We start from the raw sequence: 27,993 nt of genomic DNA, 5'->3' as shown, positions 1-27,993 counted from the left end.
CGTTGGAGATCATTTCGCTTGGTATTATTTGGGCTTGATATTGAGATAAGTGATGCTATTGTCAAGGTCCCTAGTTTAGAATTATTGAGTTATTTAGTGGATTTTAGAAGCATGACTTGGAATGTGTATTACTGTTTTGATGCATGAAATTTATGAGGCTTATGAGCATGTTGAAACTATATGTTATGTTATGACTTGTGTTGTGGGACCACTTATGAGATTTATGTATGTAATGCATGTTACACCAGTAGGGACAATCTACCATCTTGTCTTGTCGTATGTTTTGATATAGTGGACCGACGGGTTCAATTATATATTTTGACGGTGCGCCATCATGGCACCAGACATGCATGAACCAACGGGTTCATTTGCATGTTATGATACCATGAATCGACAGGTTCACCTTCATGTTTTTTTTCTAATGGTGTGTCATCATGCCACTAGGCATGTGAGTTAGGGCGAGATAGGTTATTCCCTTAGATGGCCATCCAGGAATAGTGACAGTATGCATGTCCCACCAACCCCAAGCATTTATTGCATATATTTCTTAGTCTGATCCCAGTAATGGGGTCACTTACTAAGTATTTGTACTCATCCTTTATGTTTACATATTTTTTAGGTAAGGGCAAAGATACATGAACGATTGACAAAAGGAATCCATGACAGTACCAATAGGACTAGACAAATGCTTCTGCATACGAGTTCTTGTGTCGTTTTCATGTTTTCTATTTTCTTTTCATGATTTAGATTTTGATAGAACTTAGGTGTTTAAGATTTTTCAATTAATTTTTCTTATTTTAAAATTTATGTTTTAGGGGTACCTCGAATCAAAACATTATGAAATTTTGAGCTGAAATTTTGTTTGAATTCTTTATTAAATAAAACACTCAAATTTTCTTATTTTAAATGCAAATGTTTATGTACAAGTTCATGCATGCATGAAGTAATGACCTTATCAGGTGTCTTAGAAAGTCAGATCATTACAGTTGGTATTAGAGACCAAGTTTTTATGGCACTAACGAATTCTTCGTCATCGTCAAGTATGTCCCTTAAGAAAATCCTCTAGGATAATATGCACAAGATTATGTTGGATTTATGATTGTAATTAACATGTTTTCTTGATGAATAATTTGATAAAGACTGGTTACATATGATTGCTAAGAAATGGTACGAGTTAGAGGAAGAGATAGTCATAGGATTTCCAGAGGGGCCCAAAATCCCGAAGGTCAAAATCCAACAGTACAGGATCCACAGATTCAAGATTCACAAGTTCAAGATCCCCAAATCCAAGACCCTCAATTTCAGGACCCTCCTGCATTAGGGAATCCCTACCGTCTAGTGACTTTTCTGGGTCAAGGTGGCAAAGGGTTCAAACAAGGAGTCAAACCTGGAATAAGATTGTACCTTCACAAACACCGGTTCCCCCAATAGTCTTAGTTGAGTTTACTGATTTGGCAACAATGATAGGGGAAATAGTCATGTCAGTGGTATTGGATAGGATGAAGGAAATGATGGACGAGCAAATGTCCCACTTCGTTTAGTCTCAGCAAGTATTGGTCTTACCAGTACAGATGCCATAAGTTCAAATTCAGAACCAGACACAACACCAGAATATGTTAGAGCTTTCGGTTGAGGCTAAACACCTACGGAATTTCAGGAAATACAGACCTCGTACCTTTGATGGGTCATTGAAGAACCCTACGAAGGCCGAGATGAGGATGTCCTCCATCGCTACTATTTTCCATTATATGAAATGTCCGAAAGACCAGAAGCTTCAGTGTGCAACATTTGTGTTGATGGACTATACAGAAATTTGGTGGCAGTCGACAAAAAGATCAATGGACACTAGTGGAGAGCTGATTACTTGGAACCAGTTCAAAGAGCACTTCTATGAGCAGTATTTCTCCATCGACACGAGGTACAATAAACAAACAGAATTCATGAATTTGAAGCAAGGGACCATATCGGTGGTGGAATATGGACAAGAATTTACTAAGTTGTCTTGTTTTGCTCCCAAAATGGTGGCCACAGAAGTGGACAAGACGGAAATTTTTGTCCATGATCTGAACGGCGAACTGAGGGGCAACGTATAGGCTCATAAGCTCAATATTTATGCAGCAACATTTCGTATAGCAACAGGGATAGATTCTAAGACGAGGAAGGAGTACATGAGATCGAAGGAATTAGGATTTCCTCGGGACATAAAAGGAAGGCAGAGCAGAAGGCTTCCAAGCCTCAGCAGAAGGGACAACATTTAGAATAACCATTTCGGCACTTCAAGCAGCAGGATAAATGCCTCCAAGAAGGAATTGGGGTGCATGCTGATGCAGCAGGATAAAGTGGTTGCTTATGCTTCTCATCAATTGAAGAATCATGAACAAAACTATCCTACACATGATTTAGAGTTGGCAACAGTATTTTTTGCTTTAAAGATCTAAAGACAATATTTATATGGAGAGAAGATATAAATTTACACAGATCACAAGAGTTTGAAATACTTCTTCACTCAGAAAGAGTTAAGCATGAGATATCGTACATGGCTAGAGTTAGTGAAAAATTATGATTACGAGATTCTGTATCATCTAGGCAAGGAAAATGTAGTGGGTTGATGCTCTTAATAGAAAGACAACTTATTCAGCACCTTTCATTATCAAACAGGCTCATCTATAAATTGATTTTGAACGAGCTGAAATTGCAGTAGCAATAGCGGAATTCACTGCATAGTTGGCACAGTTAACAATACAACCAATCTTGAGACGGAAGATTATTGAAGCACAACAAGGTGATTCTTACCTTGTTAAGAAATTTCGTCAACCTACCTAAATTCTTGTAAGGGAGATGAAAATTTTGTGCAATAGGGAGATAGCATTAGTAAATGTTCTATGATAGAATCACCAGTTCGAGGAAGCAACATAAGAATGGGAGGATGAGTTGAGATCACAATACCCTAAACTTTTCTAAGATTAGAACTTTCAAGGACGAAAGTTTCTTAAAGAGGAAAGAATGTGATATCCCAAATTGTTTAGGTAATTTTTAATTTAATCATCTATGATTACTTGGGATGAATTTTGAATTTTAAGGCTCAATTGAATTATTTTGAAAGATAATTCAATTTAAATTGAACTTGATAAAAGGTTTGGATTTAATTCCATTAGTGAAAATTGGATTTAATTTGGAAGGTTGGGAGTTAGGATTTATTTTCGTGATCTAAGAAGGAAAAAAACGGGTATTTATGAATATATATATATATATATATATATATATATATATATATATTCATTAGGGGCTCCTCGGTTATTGTGAAAAGTAAAAAGGAGGGCCAACTACAATACCTCTTAAAAAAAAAAAAGGAGTTTTCATCTTCTTCTTCATGAAGCACCAGTCACCGCCTTAGTCCTCATGCCGGCGATCTGCTCAGTCCACCATCCGCCGCTCAACCTAGTCGATGCCAGTCGTGATCTCCGCCATCGAGTCGCACGTTGTTTGTTGCGCCAGTCATAGACGTCAGCCAACCACGTGCTCGCGTCCAGTCGCGTCTGGGCTCGCGCCATTCACGTCGCCAGTCTGTCGCGCGCCACCAATCAACCGCACCTCCCTGCCCAATCCACAGTGTCGTCGTGGCTCGCCGAAATCTTGAGGTTTGAGTAAGTTATTTATTTATTTATTTATTTTTAAATATTCTTTATTGGTTCTTGAACACCCATTATATGTTGGATCTAATTACATTGTTCTCATGACATTTGAAGGGTGATTTAGAGTTTTTGGGGGCGAAAGCATACTGTCGAACAGAGTTATGTTTTGTTTGGCAAAGGATTGATGAGTTTTGTTTTGGGTTTTCTATGAAGTTTTTGAGCTGTAGTTAATTACCAATTAAGTTTTTGGACTTGTTTTACCCATAAGATGTTGGATTTGGAAGGTTGGAATTGATTTTGGGTTTAACACACTTAGCTTGGTTAATGTTTAGGGTGGAAATTCAATTGGGTTTGGAGGGCGACTCGAGTCAAGCCGTACTTTGGGTAAATTGTTTGGAGTCAGTTGACTTATTTTGAATTGATGGATGGAATTGGGTTATAAGCTTGAATTATCATTGACTTAGTGGATTTTAGAAGCATGATTTAGAATATATGTTACTCTTTTTTGTGCATGAAAGTTATGACGATTATGAGCATGTTGAAATTATATGTTATGTTATGATTTGTGTTGTAGGACCACTTATGAGATTTATGTATGTGATGCATGTTAGACTAGTAGGGGCAATCTACTGTCTTGTCTCGTTGTATGTTTTGATACAGTTGACCGGCGAGTTCAGTTCCATGTTTTGTTGGTATGCTACCAGGTTACTAGACATGCATGAACCCGACATGTGATTTCTTAGCCTGATCCAAGTAATAGTGTGACCTACTGAGTATTTTACACTCATCATTCATGTTTACATGTTTTTTTATGTAAGGGCAAGGATACACGGGCAACTGACAAGAGAAATCCATGATAGTGACAATGCGACCGGACAAATGCTTTTGCATACGAGTTCTCGTATCGTTTTCATATTTTTCTGTTTTCGTTTCATGATTTAGATTTTGATAGAACGTAGGTGTTTGAGATTTTTTAGTTAATTTTTCTTATTTTAAAATTTATGTTTTAGAGATACCCCGAATTAAAACGTTATAAAATTTTGAGTTGTAATTTTGTTAAATGGTCCAACTTGTTGAGAATCCCACATTGGAAAAACCAAGGGGACTCACATTCTTTATAGGATAGATGGGTTACTCCTCTCATTGCTAATTGGTTTTGAGATAGAGTCCTATACTCTCTAACATAGTATCAGAGCCCATAAAACCCAATCGATCCAATAGAATAAATTTTCAATGTATCAAGAAAGTTTAAACTAATTTTGTATTTCAATTATTTAAATGATCTATGACATACGTATTGTATATTAATTTAACTAATGTACCAAATTTAGGGTAAACTAGTTGTGCGTATGATATACGAGATATAGTAAGTATATCAGTTGTATAATTCACTCCCTCTTTTCTAATGCGCGTATTGAGACTGAACTTGCTTGCATCTGATCTAAGTCTATCGCCTGCCCTCAACTTTCTATTGCGCTTGCCGTTAACTCCTGTTTACCTTCTACCCTCAACTTTCTATTGCGCTTGCCGTTAACTCCTGTTTACCTTCCTTTCGTCTCGTGCCTTACTCTGAAGTAGATATATTTCAGGTTTGATTGATATGTAAAGTAGATATATGCTAATATAGATAGGAGAAGTTTGGTTCTTGAGGTAGGTTGGGTTGAGTGGACAAAAATAAAGGTGTGTCGTTTTAGTAGTATTTTTTTAGTATTTCAGAAGTATATTGACAGTCATTTCAAGTAGTAAACATATGAGTATTTATCGTTTTCTTCAGTAATATACATTCTTTATTGATATACTTCTTTCATTGATACACTTCATATAAGATATATGATCAATAACATAGATTGATAAGTGATATACTTAAATAAAGTATATCAATGATAAATATAAAGTATATGCATGATATGAAATATCAATAATGTGTCTATATTATACTTAATTTGAAATTGTTAAACAAAGCTATTATATTTGGGTATAGTACAAAATTTACTTACTTTAATGAGATTAATAGTTAAAAAACAATAGTTCATTTTCAATTAGTATATCATTTGAGATTGATCAATAATTGGTTTGAATTATCTAAAGTTTTGTTTTATAATTATTGCATTTGATCCGAGTAATATGTGGCTGTACACTAGTTCAGCAGATCGTACTACGAAGATTTGGGATGTTGCAACTACAAAGTTAAAACTTACGTTAAGGCCATACTGATCAAATACGAGGTCTTGATGTTAGCACCAATCATGCATACATGTTTTTGGCTGGTGATGACAAACAAGTCAAATACTAGGACCTGGAACAGAACAAGGTAATTCGTTCTTACCCCGGTCATCTAGCCATTGATATTTTGCTTACTGGGGACGTGATTCTGTCTACCGTGTGTGGAGCATTCGAAGTAAGGTGCAAGTTCATGCCCTCTCTGGCCATGATAACACAGTTTGCCCTGTTTTTTCTCGACCCACCGATCCACAAGTTGTGACTGGCTCCCACGACTCAACTATTAAGTTTTGGGACCTTAGATATGGAAAGACCATGACAACTCTAACACGTCATATGAAATCTGTTCGGGCAATGGCACAACATCCTAAAGAGCACAGTTTCTTTGCATCTGCTTCAGCGGACAATATCAAAAAATTTAACCTCTAAAGGGGAGTTTGTGCACAATATGCTTTCTCAACAGAAGACTATAATATAATTAATGTGATGGATGTCAATGAGAAGGGTGTTACGGCAACTGGGGGTGACAATGGTAGTTTATGGTTTTGGGATTGGAAAACTGGTTATAACTTTCAACAATCACAAACAATTGCTCAGCCTGACTTGTTGGATAGTGAAGCTGCAATTTGTGCTCTATCTTACGAAATAATTGGGTAGAGGCTTGTAACTTGTGAACCCGACATAACTATTAAATTGTGGAAAGAGGATGAAAATGCTACTGCTAGAACTCATCCCCTCAACATCAAGCCATCCAAAGATATCTGAGGATTATAGGCCTCGCGAATAGAAACAAGAACCTCTTAGTTTTTCATTTTTTTTTTTCTGTAAATATAATCAATAACAATTGTGAATTCTTTCGAAATTAGTGAGTTTTCCTTAGAAAGTTGTAACTGCCAGGTTTCATAGAGAATATTTTCTAGTCTTATAGTTATTTACACAAGATGTTTTCTATAGAAATTGTATATACAATTTCCATTCTTATGCAATGTCCTCTGAAACAACTTTTAAGACTATCAATAGTATATTAATAGTATATCAATTATCAATACATATCAAACAACTTTCAAGAATGTCATTAGTATACCAGTACACTAATAAATAAACTTTCAAGTCTATCAAAGTATATATACAATATATTAGTATATATTAGATTACGTTTAAGAACATGAATAGTATGCCAATAGGATAGCCGTGCATCAGACATTAACAACCAGCATTGAATATCAAACAACATTTAAGAGTTTTTTTTTGGGATTTTTCAAGTCGAGTAATTGGGTTGGTCAGTTTTTAGCGTGTGAGAAGTTAGTAATAAGATACAATATAAATGCCAAGTATGAAGCTCATCAAGGGCCAGACTTCAAAAATTTATCTCATTGAAATTGATTTGTACTCCTGGATAGTGTTAGTTATAGCTTGTTCGACTGGTAGCCTCTCCATGCTCGATGCACCATAAAATCCATGTACTCCCTTGGTTCTCTTCAGAATGAATGCTGCTTCAGTAGGGCCCGATATAGGACCTGAGAGTACCATTACATTATTTTAATTTATTCAAGTAATTGTACATCTTTTCATTGTCATGCATTTCACAAATTAGGATTAGATTCTTATGCAAGCAGTTAGCATTAAAGGCAACCATTAAACATTTACAGTCCTAGGACGATCGAGAGGTATTATCCCAAAATGAATACTACAATCAATATAAATACACAAATTAACAGTAGAAAAATTACCCAACTATTGGCTTCACTGTACCCCTGATTTCTTCAATTATACACTGCTCTATTGTTGGTTGCTTACATTTGGATGAGACTGACACTTTTTGTCCAATTTTGTTGCCCTTTCGACAGGGAAAGGAGTGCAGATGAATAACCTACTCAATCTTCTTCCTCTAAATTAAGATCGATCTCAACATAATTTGTCCATTGTTGAATTGAATTATGAGTTTATAGGCAGTCCAATTAGTACTTGCAACTCTGTTATATGATTGTACCTTGGGCAAGAGCCTGCCTAGTGGCTATGCCAAGACTTCTATCTACACAATTGATCTGCCCGATATATCATCAGTGTATCCTTCAATTGTTAGATGACGATGTCCACAATCTCTCTCGCCTAAGCTATATATATTTAGTCTATGTATCATTTAAGCACTGCAATCCTCCCCGAAGATGAGGTCCTCAAACTCACACAGAGGAGAGAGCTGACTGCATTTATTACCTAAGTGTGGTTATATTTGTATGTTTTACCAAATAATCCCGGCTTATAATATGTTCTCTGTGTTGAGTTTTGGAGCGAGGAACAGAATTATGGAAGGTTCAAACATTTTAGTGCAGTAAAGTAGTTAGCCAAGTTGTCAAAGAAAATCAATCAGCATTGTAGTTCATAGATAGTACCTCCGTGACAGAGCACTAAAACATTAGGATTGATCCTATGAGCAGCATCTGCTATAGCCTGTACACGGATTGCACTTTCCTCCATTGATAGGGCAGTTTTGGCTCCAATAGATCCAGAGGTAGTGAGTCCCATGTGGGCAACTATAATGTCTGCACCGGCTTTTGCCATTTCTAAGGCTTCATCTTCGTTAAAAGCGTATGGGGTTGTCAAGAGACCCATTTTGTGGGCCCTCTCAATCATCTTGACCTCCAATCTGATTTTAAAAAAATTCAAATATGTAATGGTAAGATTGTAAGATAAAATATTGAAGAAAGATTTGGTACTAATATTAGGTTCCATAAGCTACAGCCTACCCATATCCCATTCCTGTTTCTTCAAGGTTTTGTCTGAAGTTACCATCAAACAACCCAACAGTAGGAAAATTTTGCACTCCAGAGAATCCAATCGACTCCACCTGCTTTAGAAAGAAGTCCATTCGACGAAATGGATCAGAAGCACATACTCCAGCAAGTACGGGAACTGTCTTCACCACCTATACATATTTATATGATTAAGACGAGTACACTTCAAAGGTACAAACTCCAACATTATTGTCAAATCAAAGAGGTATAACATCTCTCGCTCAGGTTATCGGGAGAGTTCCCAAATAATCTACTGATATACCTAATGCTCCACATCCAAGATCTCCAGTTCAACTGGATATATCCCAATGCTAGACTAAAAAGATCATATCAAGTCATTTTCAACTTCGATAAATCACAATGCTCGACTAAAAAGATTATATCAAGTCATTTTCAACTTCAAGTCTATTCCAACTGTATCAATAAACCGTTTTCACTTCTAGGAACCACCACATTACTTTGGTTCATATATACAGAATTATATTTATACAATTTATTCTTTTAAAATTGAAGTAATGCTTGCAAAGGGTCAATCCGAAGTTTGTAGATAACAATTCCTAGAATTAACATTGTGAATCAGCAGGTACATAGAAGATAGAACTTACAGGCAATACTTCATTGGCCATTTCAAGCACTATGGCATTAGCATCGGCAAAAGGTAGCAAGCCTGCTAAGGAACCCCTCCCAGCCATGCGAAAGCGCCCTGAATTGTACACTACTATCAGATCAACACCACCAACTTCTTCAAACTTGGCAGATATCCCAGTGCCTGCACCAGCCCCTATTATGGGCACACCTTTAAGTATTTGAGCTTTCAAGTTCTCCAATATCATTCGTGTTCTTCGCAAAGTTTCTGTTTATCGACATAATTAAAGTAAGCAGCACCAAAATGCTAAATACTGAAATTGAAGGTGCTTTCATACATTAGAAAGCCAAGCAAATGTCATCGTTAATAACCTGGTTTTGCCTCTGGGAAGTCACTAGGACTATATGAAATGTTTACATTGGCAGACAAGTTGGACACAGAAATGGAGTCCTTAAGAAGGTCTTGACTAGTTTCAGCTAAAACAAGTTTTGGGCCACATGAGTCCGTATCTTTTGAAGTAATTTCCAAGAATGAGTTAACCAATACCTCAGCGAACTCAGGATCGTTAATATGATAAGGATATACCTTCACCTGTATCGTAAAGAGTTTTAAATTTTACAATGTACCGTTGGGGATAAGTCAACAAAGCCAGAAGCTTGATTATAATAACTTTATGAGTACCTGCCTATCGTTATTTAACTGAATAACCCTCTGTAGTTCATCTATAAGAGTAGCAGTAGCCTCAGGATCATAAAATGGCTTCCCTGGTGCATCCAGAGCAGATACACCATTCTGTGGCAGGCACACACGAACCTTTGCCGATGAATTGTTAATCTTATCAGCTATAAAATGAGCAATTTTTCTGCTCTCCTCTGCCGTAGTTCGCATCAGGGAAACCTGAAAAGTAAGCAGTTTCCTTGTTCAGTATGGATGAAGAGAAACATAAAGAAAATGAAGAAAACTAGTTCTAACTAGCATGGAGACAGGTATGAAAAACTTTAACAAATCTGATCATAGGAGTAGTGGATGCTAATTTACTGTCCTAAATTGAACAAGAATGAGACAAATAGTTAATTTGAGGTATTATAATGTCAAAAGTCAATTAAAGAAATAGCCAAAGAACAAATAAACAAAACAGAGCCGCATAGAAGAATCACCTGTTTATTATGTTCATATATATTCCTTTCGTGATAATTGGAGGGTATTGTATCTTTGGATCCAAAGTTCACCATATCCAGTGCTCCTATACTTAGAACCAATGGGATTCTCTTCTCTATGATGGCATCAAAGCGGGAACTGTCACAAGCCATGACACCTCCCATTAAATAGTCCGCTACCTCTGTTGTTGTGATGTCCAAAACTCCCTATGTGATATTGAAAAAAAATGTTGCAACAATAAAAAATTAAGAAAGAAAAAAAAGGAACATATTTGTGATAAAAATATCTCTAATTGGGGGGAGTGCGATGGGACTACAGACCCTCGTGGTTTTTTTACATTTTTGATAGACTGAGAGAGTACAAGTAAACATTATCAGGTTGAAATGATATAAAAGAATAATTATTTATTTCTTTTAGAAAACATTGTTTTTTATATAAGTCAAAACAATTCCAACGGGTTTTCTAATTTTATAATGCATGTAAGTTTCAACTTTCAAGACAACTTAGGCAGCAGCCGACACAGTCAAAGACAAGCCTCTCGTTTGGCATTCTAAACATGCATTATGTTTTCCTAGTTGGCAGTGGCACTCACAGATCATATCATGCAAGCTACTTCAAATAAAATAATTCTCTTCATAAAATCACCTGTATAAATCCTTCTCTGACCAAAGATTCCATTGCCTTCCCCCCTACCCCAGTAGCATGAAAAACAAGGCTCTCGTAGCCTTCTTTAAGCAATCTTTCTTTGACAGCATTGACACAAGGAGTCGTGACCCCGAACATCGTTAGACCCACTGTTGGTTTTTCATTGGAATCACACGAATCTTTCAACTTCTCAAGTCTTCCGACCACCATTCCAGCAAATGCAGCACCAGCATTGGATAAAATAACCCTACTGACACTATTAATCCCACACACATCCACTATAGACGGGAAAAGTATCAGATCCGATGTCCCGATATAAGATTCTGTCTGACCACTCGCAACCGTTGAGACGATAAGCTTAGGTATTCCAATTTGAAGAGATTTTAACGCAGAGGATATGAGAGAAGTCCCTCCACTGCCTCCAAGTCCTATAACTCCAGCAATAATCCCATCTTCCTTGGCTTTACTAAGATAAGATTCAAGTGCTTTACTCATTATCGAGATTGCTTTACCCCGGTCGTCGGGAAGATGATTTCCAGTGAGATCATTGCAAGAGAGAACATCCTCCCTCGACACGAAGACGAAATCATCCAAACTCTCGATCCCATTCTGACGGCTGGTAGAAACATCAACAACCGTCACTTCAACCTGTCATTTCCGTAACCACACACAGTCAATACAAGCACGGCGAAAAGAATCGTTAATCAACAACGGCGATTCTGCTTACAGCCTTAGACAGAGTGAGAATTACTTGCTTCTTCTCTCTTTTTGTTCATTTTGTTACCTTCTTTTTCCTGTTTAAAGAAATTCAGATAAACGCAAATTTGGAGATCGGGTAAACGTGGTTTACCTCCGATAGTTTGGTCGATCAAAGTTGAAATCATAATCTCCATAAAATTCACAAAAAACAAGACAATGCATATGAAAAAATTTCACTAAAAGATGTACAGAACAGACGTTGAAAAGACAAGTTCAAGAACTGTAACCTTGAAAGAAGAAGCTCTAGAGAAGCAATTGAGGTTGGCTCGAACGGAATCGGAAATGAATCGGAGCTCCTCGAGCTTTGTATCAGCCGTCGCGATACAGAAAACTCGGGGAGTTTTGGTTTCACCTCGCGTCGCCATTTTTATGGTTTCTTCTTTCTGCGAGCTCCCAACTTCCGACTCAGGTAGGTATGTTACTGTGTTCTGAAAAGCTAAAAGCAAACTTTTTTTTTTTTTTTCTGAAAAGGTTCTTTTTTTCTCCTTTCCAAACGGGTTTTTGGTGGAACTATTTATAAATATTTTTAGATTTTTCTATTTATAGGATTTTTCAAAGGATGTTGCCATACAAGAAATGAAGAAAACAAACGTGAAAAGAGGATTTTTGTTTGGGTGTCGCATCACATCAGAAAATTTCTATTTTCCCCTCTGTTTACTGTAAGAAATTAATCCTTCAAAATCAAAACACGGTTTAACGTTTAAATAATTTGAAGGGAGCTTTTGTTTAAAAAAAAAAAAAAAAAAAAATTGCGAGTTTTGAAACTAATTATAAATATATATAAGTTCAAAATTTATTAAAAAATACTATTGTTTTTAAAAAGGTTAAAAAAACGACAGTTGAATAAGAAATTTTGGCGAATCACGAGTTGTCACGTGCCAATTCAAACTCGTAGTGAAATTTTGGGCTAAATTAAAGATTAAGCTCAAAGTCAGTATTTCGGTCCAACAACAAATGGGCCCAAGCCCAACTTTAGCCCAAACCCAATTTGGACCCAATAAAGTAATTAGGTCCAAGCGCATGTAAAGCTCATCTTCTATAAATAGAGGTCTTATCTCTTGAAGGAGGTTGGAGGAATTAAAGGCAAAAACCTCTAAAGATCTAAAGTCTGAAGCTCCAAGGATCCGAAGAACATAACTTCTCTAAAGTTTTGAAGATCCGAAGACATATCAAAGCTTTGAAGATCATAATACACTAAAGCTCTGAAGATTAGAAGACATATCAAAACTCTGAAGATCAGAAGACATTAAAGCTCTGAAGATCAAAAGATATATTAAAGCTCTGAAGATTTAAGCTCTCATCCAAGACTTAAGCTCTCAAGTGCTGAAGATCGAAGCTTCTCAAGCTTCGAAGACTGAGGTTCTCGAATTCTGAAGAACTGAAGATCTGAACTATTTGAAACTTTGAAGATTAGAAGATTTCAACAAACTGTATCTTCATAGCATACAAGCTGAAGATTCAAACTCCCCAAACACAAGGGCCAAGCCCAAGCCCAAACTCTATAAATAGAGAAGCTCTCCTCATTTGGAGTGTCATAAATTTTACATTCCAAAGAGCCTAGAGAGAATTCTCCCAACAAATAAAGGACTCCCTGACTCCTGAAGCTGACCACACCTGAAAACTGAAGTCCTTCAGAGACAAACATTCTTTCAAGACTTCAACTCCAAGATCATCACGCGCTTCGCTTCCTTAAATCAAGCATACACATTCGACTGAGAGAGAGTCGGAGGATCAAGTACTAGAGATCGAAGTACATCAAATCAACATCAACATCAACATCAACTCAAGTTCAACTCTACGAAACAAGTTTCTCCGAAAGTCTCGTGCGAACACTAATCCTCCAAGAAGATCATCAAGCCCAAAAGTCGATCATTCAAGAAGATCAACAAGTCCAAAGGTAGATCATCAAGCCCAAAAGTCGATCATTCAAGAAGATCAACAAGTCCAAAGGTCGATCATCAAGCCCAAAGGACGATCATCCAAGAAGATCGATAAGCCCAAAGACTGATTATCTAAGAAGATCAACAAGCCCAAAAATCGATCATCGAAGAAGATCAATAACCCCAAAGGTCGATCTTTCAAAGCCCAAAGACCGATCATCCAAGAAAATCAACAAGTCCGAAAGCCAATCATCTAAGAAGATCAACAAGTCCGAAGGCCGATCATCTAAGAAGATCAACCAGCTTACAGATTAAAGTTTATTTTGAAAGCTTCAAAGAATTATTATATTAGAGATTGTATTTGTTACACTAAAATTAATACAAATATAAAAGTTCAAATTCCACGAATTAAGTTTCTTGGAAACCTCGTGCGAACAACAATAATCACTAAAATAAAAGAACTCCAATGTTTTTTAGAGAAAAAAAGCTTATTAAAAAGAACTCCAATTTTAACTTGCAATATTAAAAAGAAAAAAGAAAAAGAAAAATCGAGGTTCAAGGCATATAGTTTAGAAGTTCAAGTATCTCATCATATATTGTTGTTTGGAAGGCACAATTGTTTAGTCTGATTTTAAAAAGTTGGTATTTAGAGGATACAGTTATTTAACTAAGATTCCGAAGAAATTTATAGGTAGCTTTTTTCTTATGTGCTATACTAACTATTTTATTTTGACAAAATTTTCAATAATAACAAATTTGATTTCAATTTTAATTTTAAGTTTCACTCAAAACTTTCTTTTATCTTTTCTTCCAACTAACGTGTATTTTTTTTTTAATGTCTCTCTAATGTATCATTTTTTTTTTTTGATATTATAGAAAGTGTATCCTCTTTGATCATAGATTTTATATTGATATTAGTGGATTTCACTCTATATTTAAAAGGGTGAATAGATATTTTTCATGATTCAATCATATCAAATATTTTCCCAAATGAATTTATGATGGTAGGTGGAGAGAGTGGAAATATCAAGAGGGAAAAAGAAAGGAAGGGGAAACCATTAATCCGAGAGAAAATATGAAAAGAGAGAGAAAAAGGAAAGGAAAACGTGGCACCTAGGAATTGAAGCCAAAAAACTTTGGTGCACAAAGTCAATTGGGTAGTCACCATACATCCAAATAGTGTTTCAACTATAGTGTCACCACAATTACAAATTTGGTCTTTCTTATGGTAGAAAATAAATATATTTTTTGATATAATTAATTTTTATATTTAACTGAACTTACATCACGTAAAAAATACTTTTCTTAACATAAAAATACGTAAATTTCGTCACAATGGTAAATTTCTATGAATTTGTTGATGGTAAAAAACCATAAAAAAATCCTCTCTTGATGGGTTATGGCCATCAAGGAAGATGCATAACTTGACGGACAATGAACATCAACGAAGCTATTTGCAATTTAAAATTTTGACACGAAAATGTGGGATTCCCGTCAAGAAAAGGGCTTAAGTTGATTGACGTTGACCATAAAAAAAGGATCAAATTGATGCCATTTTGATTGATTTTTCTTCATGGGCATTGTCCCTCAAGAAAAATGAATGCTTTGTAACTTGCTTTTAACCATCAAGAAAAGAACTAAAACGGCGTCGTTTTGGCCCTTGTCCTTTTCAAAACCAATTTGGTTTAGGTCTTCTCCTTCCATTTCTCAAGAAATTGTGACCCACACAGTTTTTCTATAATATCTAAAGTTTTTAGTAAAATTAAGCTAATTTTTTCAAGTTATTGGATTTTAGTTTGGAACTAGGAATCAGATTGAGATGATTGAAAAGATTTATAAGTTAGTTTAATTCAATTGATTAAAGATGTGAATTTAATCTAAATTTAATTTGTTAACGTATATGAAATTTATTGATTTTTTTACAATAGAAATTTATTGATTTAGGTTGATAAAAGATTTGGATATTGAAATATTTCGAATTTAGAAAGGTAGGACTTGTTTATGGAATGAAGAAAAATTTCAGATAATTTTAATTTATTTATCTTAAAATATTGGGATTTTATTTTGATTGGAGCCAAAATTTTGGATTAATTTGGATTGATTAACTAAAAAATGTTAGTTATGAGATTTAGAAGTTAACTGTGGATTTTTATGTTAAATTTTGAGATTTGGAGACAAATTAAGTTATTTTTAGACAGATAATTGGGACTTGAGAAAAGATTTTGGGACTTTGGAGAAAAAAATTGGTCAATATATATAATCAATTTAAATTGGAATTAGGGTTTGGATTTTATATATTATAAACAAAAGAGAAGAAGGAAAAAAATCAATTCTCTTCTTCATGCGTGAACACCCCAGCTGCCTCTCTCTATCTGTCTCGCCTCTGACCCTCGTCCGCGCAAGGTTTCAATCGCCGATTTCTCTTCCTCGTCCTGCAGTAGCTCGATCGCCGTCGTCACCATCGGCCATCACGCACTTGCCATGGATCGACCACCATTCATCTATGTAGCTCGCTATACTACAAAAACTGTATTACTTCGACATTTTTTTTTAATCAAATATCAATGTACTTGACATTTTTAAAAACGATCGGATAAAAGCGTCAAATTGTAATTTATTATAACTATATATGAGATCTTTTGACTTATTTTAAGTGTCTTGTTATTTTAAGTGTCTTGTTGTATTCCTTTGGTTGCACCGTAACTCCTAAAAAAAATAGTAGGGGGGCAAGTTAGTAAAAAAAAAGCCAATAAAAAAAATTAAGAAACAAGTATCAAAATCTTGACATTTAATATAGATCAAAGTTCTTATAACTTGACAATTTTTACTTGTCAAATATAACTTCTTCTTGACACCCAAAAAATGACAATTTAATTAATACTCGATACACTTTATTTGTCAAGTTTGTATGTGTTTTTTTCTTTTAAATTGTGTTATTAAAATATACCTATAATTGTTCCTATTTTGAGGTTCAATAATGATATTATTTAATTAAAGAAGATGATAATTTATTAACCAAACAAACAAACAACACATATATGAACAATTTAAGCTTCATTCAATCCAAAATTTTCCACCAACCTAACGAAGTGCATAATATATCCTTGAACATATATATATTGTCATATATACTTACAACCTGATTATATTAACAAAGTTCATAACAAAGTCTATATGAACAATTTATATGTTATGGAAAACTATCAACCCTATAGGGAACGATTTAAAAAAATGATCAACTCAAATATAATCTAAAATTCCAAATGAAATTACAAATCTAGCCTTGAAACAGCTATTAAATAACAACAGCAACATCTTTGTCAACCCTGCGCCATGTTATTCAACATTGCTGGCCATTCTGAATGGATGTTTTATTTAAATATTATGGTTTGAAAAACTAATTAATGAAATATGGTAGTTTTTAGACTATTTAGAGATTTGTGGTAGTTTAGGATTTTGAGGTGGGAAAAAAAAAAATTAAGAAATGATGTTGAGGGGTGAACTCTCGACCTAAAAAAAATTAAAGCACAAATTAAGGGTTGAACCCTTGACCTAGAAAAAATTAAAGCACTAAGTCCAACGTTTCACCTGCACTCATGCACATTAATCCGTGGGTTGAGTTTTGAAAACTCGACCTACAACCTTTTAAACCTCATCTTCAGCTTTTCAAAACCTGCACTCATGCACATTAATCCGTGGGTTGAGTTTTGAAAACTCGACCTACAACCTTTTAAACCTCATCTTCAGCTTTTCAAATCACAATTTTTCTCTATCTTCCATTGCTCTTTGCCTTCCGTTACTCTCTGTCCATCTTCTTCTCCTTCCAAAAATTCTCAAAAGTTCCCTTTCGAAAACTTATAAAAAATCATTCTCCCTTTCCGATTCCAAATCTTCTTCTTCCTACATTCGTTCATCAAATTGTGAGGTTTATACATTTACTATACAAAATTTCAATTTTTTTCAAAATAATTGTAATAGGAACAATTCCTAGTTTTTTTTTAAAAAAAAATTGAAATAAGTTATAGATCCATATTCTCATACTATTTTATTTTTTTCGTAGTTTTTGTTGTCGGATAACAAATAACAAAGAACAGAGGGACTATTGTCACTTCGAGGAAAAAAAAGTAAAACCACTATTGAATTTGTGAATTTACTTTTTATTTATTACTATTTTTTTTAGTAGATGTATCCTTTAATTTTTTACTAATTATTGAATTCAAGAATATTTACATATTGATGTTAATAGTTTTTTCTTTATATATTTTACTAATCTTATTTATATTAGGTTAGATCTACCATGTTAATTTTTTTTTTTGCATTTTGAATAATATAAGATTTTGTTAGTATTAGTATTATTCTTTTAGTATTAGTGCATTTTAAAAAGTTTAGTAGTTGTTTTTGTTATTTAATACAAAAAGTTTTTTTGTTATTTAATATATATTTTTTTAGTATTTAAGTTTGATGTTTAAAGCTTTTTATTAGCTTTTAATATTTTTAATATTTTGTTTAGATTTTTTTTTAATTTTTTTTTATTTAAGTTTAGTTTATTTTTATGTTTAAAAAGTTGCTTATAGTTTAAAAACTTTAATATTTTTAGTTTAATATAAAATTGTTGTGATTCTTTTAATATATTTCTTATGATATTTTATTTTTTTTTATTAATTTTGAAAAAATAGTTTTAAAAAGTTTAATTTATTGTTTTGTTTAAAAAGTTAATGTTTATAGCTTAAAAACTTTAGTATTTTTAGTTTAATTCAAAATTATTGTGATTTTTTAAATATATTTATTATGATATTTGATTTTTTGAGTATTAACTTTGAAATTTTTTTTTAAAAAAGTTTAGTATTAATTTGAAGTTTAAAGTTTAGTATGATCAAGTTTTTTTTTAGTATAAAAAGTTTTTTATTTTTAATATATTTTTTTAATATTTTTGTTTTTTTTGTTTTTGTTTAAGTTTGATAATTAGTAAAACAATTAGTAATGTATTGTTTATCTTTTTTTCCCCAAAAAATGGCGAACAAATGTTTCGGATTTATGTTGTTTACAAATGGTAATATGATTGATGGTATTGATGAAGTTGATTATGACCAACCACAAGGTTTTAACATAAATGTGAACAGTGGAATTGTATTTGAACAATTCATTGAAATGGTTGGATGTCATTTAATGTAGATATGAAAATAAATCAGTTAGAATAATATATAGACATCCTAATCTAGAACCATCAGGATCAGTAAAGTTTATGTCATTCCTTATTCTGAATGAACAAGCTATGAATTTGATGTTCTCAATCACGATGCCACTCCTGAATTTAGTGCATTTGTATGTAAATGTAAGTAGGATAGAGTTGGATATAAACTTGAATGCACCCTTTAGTCAATTTGAAGATCCAACTCAATGTATTGATCCTGATCCAGAATTCTTTGCATCGCTATGTGATGATAAAGATATGGTGGCTAACAATCAGTACAGATATTTTAGAATAGAAACGGACGATAAATTTGAAGAGTTGGATTTTGATGGTCGTGAACATGAGTTACCTTTAGATACATTCAATGATTTGGATATGAATGTATTAGATAACATTCAAGAACTCGAGAACACGACCTAATTGTAGCCCTGTGGATGTTGACAATATTCAACTAAGGAGCTTAAATGTTGCTGATATATACTATTGCTCAAATAATGTTCTTCAAGTGCGTAAATTATTTCGAAAAAGGAAGAGAAGAAATAAGAATTGCTTTGAAGCGTTAAGATAAGTACACCCGATAATATTATTTTTTTATATATATATGTTATTAACAATTTGTTTCAAGCATATTTATAATCTAAATGGAGTAAAAATTCGGGTACATACATGAAAAAATTAATAAATGGGCTGTAAGATCTAGTAAACATGAAGTACAATCATACGATCAATATAAGGTTTGTTTCATGTGAAAACCAGATGTCACAACCTCAATGCTAAAGGAGTAAATGTTCAAATATTGAGGCTAAACGGATCCTAACGGTACTGTTCATGTAACAAGTGTCAAGCGTTTGACATTTCATGCTCGCATTTTATGGCACTTTGCTCATATTTTAACATGAACTACAAAATTTTTATTGAGGACTACTATAAATTGTCAACGTATATTGGATGTTACTCTCCTCAATTTCAACCTGTACCGCATGAAGATTACTATATCACACACCCTAATATGCCCGTCTTATATGCTTGACCCATCGTTGTTGAGAAAACCTGGTAGACCAAAGAGTTCACATTACTATGATGAGATGGATTGGACAGAACCAAACACTCGACTACGATGTGGGTTTTGTAATTAGGTAGGTCATAATCGAAGGAAATGTCTTTCATTACTAAGACAGGCTCCAGAGTTAGGGATTTTTATTATTAATACTTTTTATCTTGTAAAACTATTTCAATTGTGTAGATGATACTTTTATTGTTTATTTAATTTTTAATTATAATTTATAAAGTTGTACATTATTTAATTGAGAAATATATATATTTTTCCTTTTAGATCATGGGTTTAAATCTAGGACCTATTGTTCCCGATGTTTTGTATGACCAATCAATTCATCAATCATCCGTTGTATGGAAAGATCGCACCACTGGCGAAATATCTTGTAGATGTCGAGAGGCAGTTGTTCAAGGCACTATCCCATTCTACCCTCGAATACTACTGCTACTTCGTACATCTGGATTTTATGGAATTGCCAGATTGGGATTCATTCAGTTAGATTGGCATCTCATCACAATATTGGTCGAAAGATGGAGGCCTGAGACACATACTTTCATATGTCCATTGGAGAGTGCATATTATCACTCTAAAAAATATAGAAGTGTTATTCAAGTTACTTGTTGACGGTGAGCCGGTCTCCGGAGTGATAAATGATGACTGGTTACAAATTTGTCAATTATACCTTGGTGTGATCTCACCTGCTGATAAAATTAAAGGATCGAGGTTAAGTTTGATATGGTTAGGGATACAATTCTATGAGCTCGTCGATGATGCAGACGAGGAAACCGTCATGAGATATGCACGAGTATATTGGGTGAAAGTCTATTTTTCGATAAATCAAGTCATTTTGTTCACTTGATGTTCCGCCACTGTTAGCTAACCTCTATTATGTGGGACACTATTCTTGGGGTGGAGCATGTTTGACATGGTTGTGTAGACAATGTGCAAAGTAACAAAACTTGAAGTTTGCAAGATAGCTAGGCCTATGATACTTTTGCAACTATGGGCTTGGGAGCGATTTCCAACAATGGCTCCACAGCTATAACATGTAAATGTCGCTTAGTTGGACGAGCCTATGGTTCTCGGTATGTTATTTGAATTCAATTTAATTTTTATATGATTGATCTAGTTAATTCATAATCTAAATTATCAATTTAAAAATTTAGGTGGAGAGACAAATTTTGTGTCACTAGGACAGCCACATATGTAGGCAGCTAATATAGATACATGTTTGATATGCTTCAATCTGATCAGGTACATTAATATTGAACCAAATTGATTATTTTATACATATTTTCATTGTATTCGTCTTTAATATTTTTCAATATAATATTTTGTGTTTCAGATTATTTGGGAGCCTTACAAACTTGTTATGCACACTTTGCCCAATTTCTGTACAAATGGTCAAAACATATGGCAGACGATAAATCCTCTTATATGTTTTGCACATTGGTGGGTGGCATCTTCCTGATAGGGTGATGAGATAATTTGGTTTTCAGCAGAATGTTCCATCGCCTTATAATACTGAACCCCTACTGCATGACATTGACTTAAGAACTGAAGATTAGTCGGAAAAAGTTTCACATTTGATAGTGCGATGGCAATATCGTGCAGTTTATTGTAATGGAGGTTTCTATTGAGTAGTTTGATAGGGATGTCACTCAAAACTACATCAACTAGTATAATAATATCACAAAGCGTTATGTTACTCGTATAAGAGCAACTGTGAATCATCTGGTAAATAAATGAATATTATCTAATTATTTTTAATTTAAATTTATTTTAAATATTTTCTAATTGTTTTATAATTCACAGAGATCGAACAATAGTAGACTCCGTGATATTGCGAATGATACAAACCAGGATCTTGCTATATGTAGTGACAACCAGAGCTATATGGAGGAGATACATTATATGTACGATATACCTATTGTTCCTCCACCAGCTCCTAGACGTAGAGGACTTATTCGAGAAGAAGAAGATGGGTTGGATGAGGTTGACCACAATGTGGAAGAATTGCCCATATGATGCAGACACAGAGCTGAACTGATTATATTAGTTCGATGATGATGATGCTAACATTTGGTTCAAAATATTATGATTCAGAGGCTGGTCCATCGTCTTCATACGTGCATGGTCATGGTCGCGGTCATGGACAACATAATGAATATTTATATTATGAAACGCCTGTAGAGGTACCGGAGCAACATCAAGAGAAACCAAAGCAACCTCAAGTTCGAAGTCGATGACGACAACCAGCTCGAAATCGACAATGTCTGCCTTGTGGTACACATTGATTTTTTTAATTATTTTTATATAAATGAGATAATAGTTGTATTAACATGAATACTTTAATTTACACTTTATTATTTATAAATTATGGAAGAAAACGTGAATGAGATATTATTTTCAATAATATTTCTTAGAGTTAAGTTAAAAAGATGGTGATAAAAAATAATAACAAAGTGAATGAGGTAGAATATAATAAATAATAAAATAAAAAAGGGAGGTGGAATATTAAAATAATAAAATGGAAAATAAAAAAAAGGGGATAGAAGTTGAGTCTTCAAAACTCGACTTAGCTTTGTCGAGTTTTGAAGACTCGACCTCCTTTGTCAAGTTTTGAAAACTTGAAATACTAATTTTTTTTTAAAAAAAAAACTACAATATTTTTCTAATTTTTTTTTGAAACATCAATATTTTTCTAAATAGTTTTAAAAATCACAATATTATTCTAAATAGTTCTAAATAGTTTTAAAAACCAAAATCCCCACGAAAACGGGGATGAGGAGTGCATCCCCACCCTGCTCCGGCTCCGTTGCCATCCCTACTGATCATGTTAACAAAGTTCATAACAAAGTCCATATAAACAATCTATAAGTTATAGAAGACTATCAATCCTATATGGAACCATTTTTAAAATAAAATGCTCAACTCAAAGATAAACTAAAATTCCAAATGAAACTACAAATCTAACCTTGAAACAACTGTTAAATAACAACAGCAACATCTTAGTCAGCCCTGCGCCATGCTATTCAACGTTGCTGGCCATTGTAAACATACACACCTATTTGTGATCCTTGAGCACCACAGCTGCAACACTTCTAAATGATTCTGTGGCCTTCAACAAATCAGATTCAGAATGGCCAACAATCGCCATCAACCTGATTCCTACTGGCAAACGGCATTTGTCAAGTGTGATCTTACTAGTTTAAGTCCCGGCCATAATGTCATCCAAAATTTGAAAAAGAAGGAAAGGTTGTAATTTAGGTAGCATGCAAAGCTAGGCATATCTTATCACAGTAGCAGTTAGACTGATATCCAATATTAAGCAATGTAAAATATTCTGAATAGTGAAGGGATAAAATAAGACCTTTTAAGTCCCATTTAATTACTATTTGGTGTTTTATTGTTTTCTTTGTTTTGTTGTTCTACATTTGAGAAGTATTTTCAAAAGCTCCGAATGAAAAATCGCAAGACGCCTAGCATTATGAAGCGACTCACAGATCTTCACCCAATCCTTCGAATCTAACCCTTCAATGAAATTCTAACACAACAATTAAAAAAAAATAAAAAATAAAGATCAGATCTGCAAACATGAAAAAAAACGGTTATGAAGACACCTAATAATTCCTAAAGGTTTTTCAACTCGATCAATAGTTTTTCTCTTATTTTTTCTTCAATACTCAAACGATAATAAATCGTGTAACCAAATGTATTGAATGACTAATGTTCATGAGGATCAATATCAGAAAACTTTTCAAATGTAGTATATTCTAATCAATCATACGTGATAGGCATTAATCAAGATATAACTATATTACCATAAAAGACGATGAAAATGTGTGTTTGCAATCATAGAAGCTAGGACTTAAGACCAAATTAATATGAAATGGTCAAAATAATCCGAAAGGAAGCCATTTAAGAAATCTCTCTTACTTGACATTGTACAAAAGTAGGATACTTGAGATTTTACATAAAGTAGATGATATCTCTCTTACTTGACATTGGACAAAAGATCTAAATATTTAGATAATGCGATTACTTAAAACTCTTTGTTTAAAATAGATTGACAGAAACATAAATTTTTTTCATCTAAACCACTTCGGTTAACAATAAAATATGTTCTCTAGGTGCATGCCGTGATTACTATCACCATCATTACAGGATGTCCGTCAAAGCCAATTTAAATTGACAGTATCAAAACTATTCAATTAAACATACCTGACAAGAAATGTGTTGAACATTCATTGCAACTAGAAGTTTCGTATCTCTATCTTGGTGTTGTAGCAATTATAGCTTGATAATTGCATTGAGAAAAGGTTGCATTGACTCTAAAATTGAAGCTTTAGTGAGACTAAAATACGAAGTAGTGCGATCAATTAATAAGAAATTAAAGAGGAGAGAGAAGTCAAAGCCAATGGGATTTAGATTTTCTAAACAATATTATATGCTAAAATCATATAGAATAATGATAACATGCTCTTATCATGATTTTTTTACATAGAAATTGACATATTCATAAATAGAGTCATGTAATAACACATCAACATGCTAGTTGTTATAATGTTAACACAATATTACAACATGCTTATGTTAGAAATGTCTTAAAATTTGCCGTTCGTAAATTTTGTATTAAACATTCTATTTATCAATAAAATATTATCGAGTATCTTATTCAATAAAATTGATGATTTTGCATTCTATTATGAAAATCCAATAAACATATCCATGATTATAGTATGAACACTTTTAACTTTATGTGGTAACATAAATAGGATCAAGTTAATAGTATATAGCTTAAATGGTCTATAAGTATATGGATGAAATTGGGTATCTCATCTTGGGTTCACTCTTGGATGCAGCCCATTTTGTATATGTAATACAGATGACGTGATCCACAGATGTAGAGACATGTGAGTGGAGGCATTCTATGCAATGAGTTTGCATATAGACTGAATCACGAAATAGTCACTTTTCTTTATAACGATCGTGTACGGTTAAAACTAACTATTTCATACTGAAATAATTTAGGATAACTCGATCTTAATTCTAAGCTAGCTATGAACTCCTGTTTATTCAGGATTATCCTTTGATCTGCATGGGTGTTAGTAGTCCAACAGCACTGCTCAATAAGCCTTCCATTTTGGGATAAGATCGGATGGATAGTGGGGACATAACCCTGCAAGATGGAATTCATTCCTACCCATGTTAGGGTTAGCAGATAGGTTGTTCCCTTTAAGTGCTGATTCCAGGTCTTGAATAATCGGAGTCCCGCCTTCTTATAATAGAGAGGGATATGATTCATAAGTAGTATTATGAATTAAATTGTTCACTGGAGGGTCAGTGGAAACTTAAAGAACAAGATGTATTTATTGGGGTAAAACGGTAATTTTGACCCAGCTGTAATTATGAACGACCTGTGAAGGATTGACTTACTAATTATGGTTTATATGGACAGAAATATATCTATAGTGAGGAGAGTGTAACTATTGAGCTATAGTGGTGTGTCTTGATAGTTAACGAATAGTAATAATTCGATTAAAGAGTTTAACGAATTAATTACAGATCGTTGGAGCTCATGATCTTTAGGTCCATTAAGTCCCTCTACTAGCTCATTAAATTAGAATAACAAATTGAGTATTGATGTATGAAATTAGGGTTATGAATTTGAAATGTTCAAATTCAATTTTAGGATTTTTGATTGATTGTATATGATACAATTAAAAATGTTTAGTTTAATCGAAATTAAACGAAATTGGAAAATCAATTAATATTTAAATTATGATTTAAATATAAAATTGATTTATTGGTGAAATTGATATTTTATTAATTTAATATTTAGATATTAAATTAATATTATTTCAATTAAAAGCTTAATTAAAAATTAATTAAAATTACTTTTATTTAAATTAATTATTTTTTGAATTAATTTTGTAAACTAATTTAAATAACAAAAAATGAAATGATTTTTTGAAATAATTTTAAGTTAATGGGGTTCTCCCATTTTTTGGGAAAAACCCACTAATAGATGTTGATGGATTATCATCAAAATCGAATGCCTTCTTGCAATGATCTTCAAGCTGGTACCCTGTATATTTGCATGAATTCTACTTATATATAGAAGCTCCATGCATGAAGATCATCGAGGCATTCTGAGTTCTACTTACTGAAGTGAAAAATTGAAAACCCTACACATCACTTACTTGTTCTTCATCAATTAAAATTGATTTAAGTGTTTCCACCACACGTTCTAGCTTGAGCATAGTAGAGAAGATCTCGATGGTAGTCCTCTTGAAGTTTCAAGCTCTATCTTGGTGGATTTCAGCTGAATATAAGAAGAAATTCTTTAAAGGTAATATGTGTTTCAAACACTCTTCTAAATATCTTATGAACAACATGCTTAAAACTCAAATTAAATATAATTTAAGTGCTTATTGATTCTGAAGTCTTTCGTTGCATGATATTTCATTCCTTCGACTTAAACATCCAAAACACATATAACTAAAGAACATAAGGCATTTATATCATAAGTAATAAATGTAACACACATAAAGCACGCAACATGCTATCAAACAATAAACACACTCTTCAAATAGAAATCCACTTACCTAAGCATTTTAAAGTGGTTCTAAATTATTTGAAAGGCTCTTGAGATAATAAAACAATAATTTAACGTTAGAACTTAAGCAATGGACACATCCATCAAAATCATGTTTGGATTCTAAAATCTTGAATCTAAGTAAAACTGAATCAAAATCCTCATGAGGTGAAAATGGTTTAAACCTATTTCTTCTAAGTGATTTTGGTTTACACATTTCTACAAACACCTTGTATGCGAGCTACAAAGTTCATGAAATTCCGCAAAAACCTATAAATTGAACAAATTCCAAGAATAAGCAATCCAAATAAGTACCGATTAAGTATTTCCACCCCACAAGCAATGAAACGAAAAGGAAAAACCACATTCTTACCCTGGAATTGAGCATTAGACTTTAGACTGCAGATCTTACCTTTCTCATAGAAGTTTTCCCAGTTGAGCAATTGATGGTACTACAGGAAGAAAATGAAGAAGTAGGTGTTGATGGCTCATTGAAAGGAAGCAACCTCAACTGGAGTTAAAGCACAATGAGAAGCAAGAGTTGGGTCCTGCAAGATTGGTAAATGTAAATGAATATACTAACCTTCCAATTGGATGCCGTGGTGGGAGCCCAACTCAAGCAAGAGGTCGAAACTACCATATCTAATCCAGGAAAAAAGCTCTCATAAAATGGGAAATTGGAAAATGGAAGCTTAGAATGCTCTATTTAATCGGGTCGGGTTTTTGTGGAATTCAACACTCTTTCTGCTGTTGTTATAATTGGAAAATGAAATTCAAATTCTGTAAAGAAGAAAAAAAAAGAAAAGAGATAGAAAAATTAAAAAAATGAAAGGAACCTGAAGAGATGTCAGGAAGGCCTTTTTTACCTCAGGTTCCTCGTTCACGTCGGTGTTAAACCTATTTAAATAATAATATGTTTAATTAAAATATGAGTTATGTATGTGATTAATAATTTACCTGTTATTTTATTAGATTGGACCCTATTATTTGATCTAATTAATTAAGGCTCTTGATTCGAGTATGAACTTAAATGATACAAGCTCATTCTTAATTAATTAGGGTTTAATAGGAATCATAATTGAACTAATATATAAAGAGAACTTAGATTATGGTACCTAATATACCAAAATAATAAGCACTCATCCCGCTTAGGGCATTTGGAGTTTTAAAGGAAGACAATAGTAGTCGCCACTTTAGAGCCATCATTAATCTTTCGGTGGAATCTGGTACATTTCAATATGGATATAAAGTATTTATGTTATCAAGTGGTATCAAAGCCATGAAATTCATATTGGATTGTTGGTTTATATTTGTTTTCCATTGGTATTGTGATTCGATTTTAGTTTTTGGTTAAAGAATTTAAAGATTGTTTTTGTTGCTGCATGAACACAGCCTAAAAGCGAAGTCCAAAAAGAAAGAAAAAAAAATTGTTACCAATTGTTCAGATTTTATTCATACTGTTTTTTTTTTTCTTT

The 27,993-nt window shown here is 33.4% G+C and overlaps 2 protein-coding genes, 2 long non-coding RNA genes and 1 pseudogene across 6 annotated transcripts; 3 read left to right on the top strand and 2 right to left on the bottom strand.

The window, feature by feature from the left end:
- The first annotated feature begins 1,613 nt into the window (after positions 1-1,613).
- LOC150037107 (uncharacterized) lies at positions 1,614-2,093 on the top strand. The gene has a single exon (XM_090311878.1). The coding sequence runs from the start codon at positions 1,614-1,616 to the stop codon at positions 2,091-2,093; it is 480 nt and encodes a 159-aa protein (XP_090168004.1).
- Positions 2,094-3,292: 1,199 nt separating this feature from the next.
- Positions 3,293-4,728, top strand: LOC120072985 (uncharacterized). The gene is made up of 2 exons (XR_005480648.2): positions 3,293-3,644; positions 4,451-4,728. It is a non-coding gene; the product is annotated as an uncharacterized LOC120072985 (long non-coding RNA).
- Positions 4,729-4,917: 189 nt separating this feature from the next.
- LOC150037106 (protein pleiotropic regulator PRL2 pseudogene) lies at positions 4,918-6,743 on the top strand (annotated as a pseudogene).
- A 232-nt stretch (positions 6,744-6,975) lies between these two features.
- Positions 6,976-12,299, bottom strand: LOC150037105 (toMV resistance protein Tm-1(GCR237)-like). Of its 3 annotated transcripts, none has more exons than XM_090311793.1 (9): positions 12,020-12,299; positions 11,034-11,681; positions 10,388-10,594; positions 9,912-10,127; positions 9,602-9,821; positions 9,250-9,497; positions 8,597-8,775; positions 8,243-8,496; positions 6,976-7,369 (listed from the first exon to the last, which is right to left on the bottom strand). In XM_090311793.1, exons 1-9 carry the CDS (start codon positions 12,155-12,157, stop codon positions 7,218-7,220), a joined length of 2,262 nt encoding a protein of 753 aa, XP_090167919.1. In that variant the 5' UTR covers positions 12,158-12,299; the 3' UTR covers positions 6,976-7,217. The 3 variants fall into 3 exon arrangements, with proteins under 3 accessions (XP_090167919.1, XP_090167917.1, XP_090167918.1); XM_090311791.1 differs by having other exon boundaries at positions 9,250-9,425; positions 12,020-12,284; XM_090311792.1 differs by lacking the exon at positions 12,020-12,299 and adding an exon at positions 11,761-11,899.
- A 10,385-nt stretch (positions 12,300-22,684) lies between these two features.
- LOC150037104 (uncharacterized) lies at positions 22,685-27,351 on the bottom strand. Its single transcript, XR_016528429.1, has 4 exons — positions 27,102-27,351; positions 26,931-27,029; positions 26,124-26,245; positions 22,685-24,251 (listed from the first exon to the last, which is right to left on the bottom strand). It is a non-coding gene; the product is annotated as an uncharacterized LOC150037104 (long non-coding RNA).
- Between the last annotated feature and the right edge of the window lie 642 nt (positions 27,352-27,993).

Source organism: Benincasa hispida, chromosome 3 (genome assembly GCF_027475165.1).
Source record: "Benincasa hispida cultivar pf3 chromosome 3, pf3_genome.v1.1, whole genome shotgun sequence".
Lineage (NCBI taxonomy): Eukaryota > Viridiplantae > Streptophyta > Magnoliopsida > Cucurbitales > Cucurbitaceae > Benincasa > Benincasa hispida.
Note: the sequence above shows the minus strand (reverse complement) of the source record. Positions and strands in the feature narration are given on the sequence as shown.

Coding starts and splice junctions, on each gene's coding strand:
- LOC150037107 (XM_090311878.1), top strand. CDS start 1,614: ATGTTAGAGCTTTCGGTTGAGGCTAAACACCTACGGAATTTCAGGAAA.
- LOC150037105 (XM_090311793.1), bottom strand. CDS start 12,157: ATGGCGACGCGAGGTGAAACCAAAACTCCCCGAGTTTTCTGTATCGCG. Junction 11,682..12,019: donor CTAGAGCTTCTTCTTTCAAG/GTTACAGTTCTT, acceptor CGGAAATGACAG/GTTGAAGTGACGGTTGTTGA. Junction 7,370..8,242: donor TTTAGTGCTCTGTCACGGAG/GTACTATCTATG, acceptor TGGTACTCTCAG/GTCCTATATCGGGCCCTACT.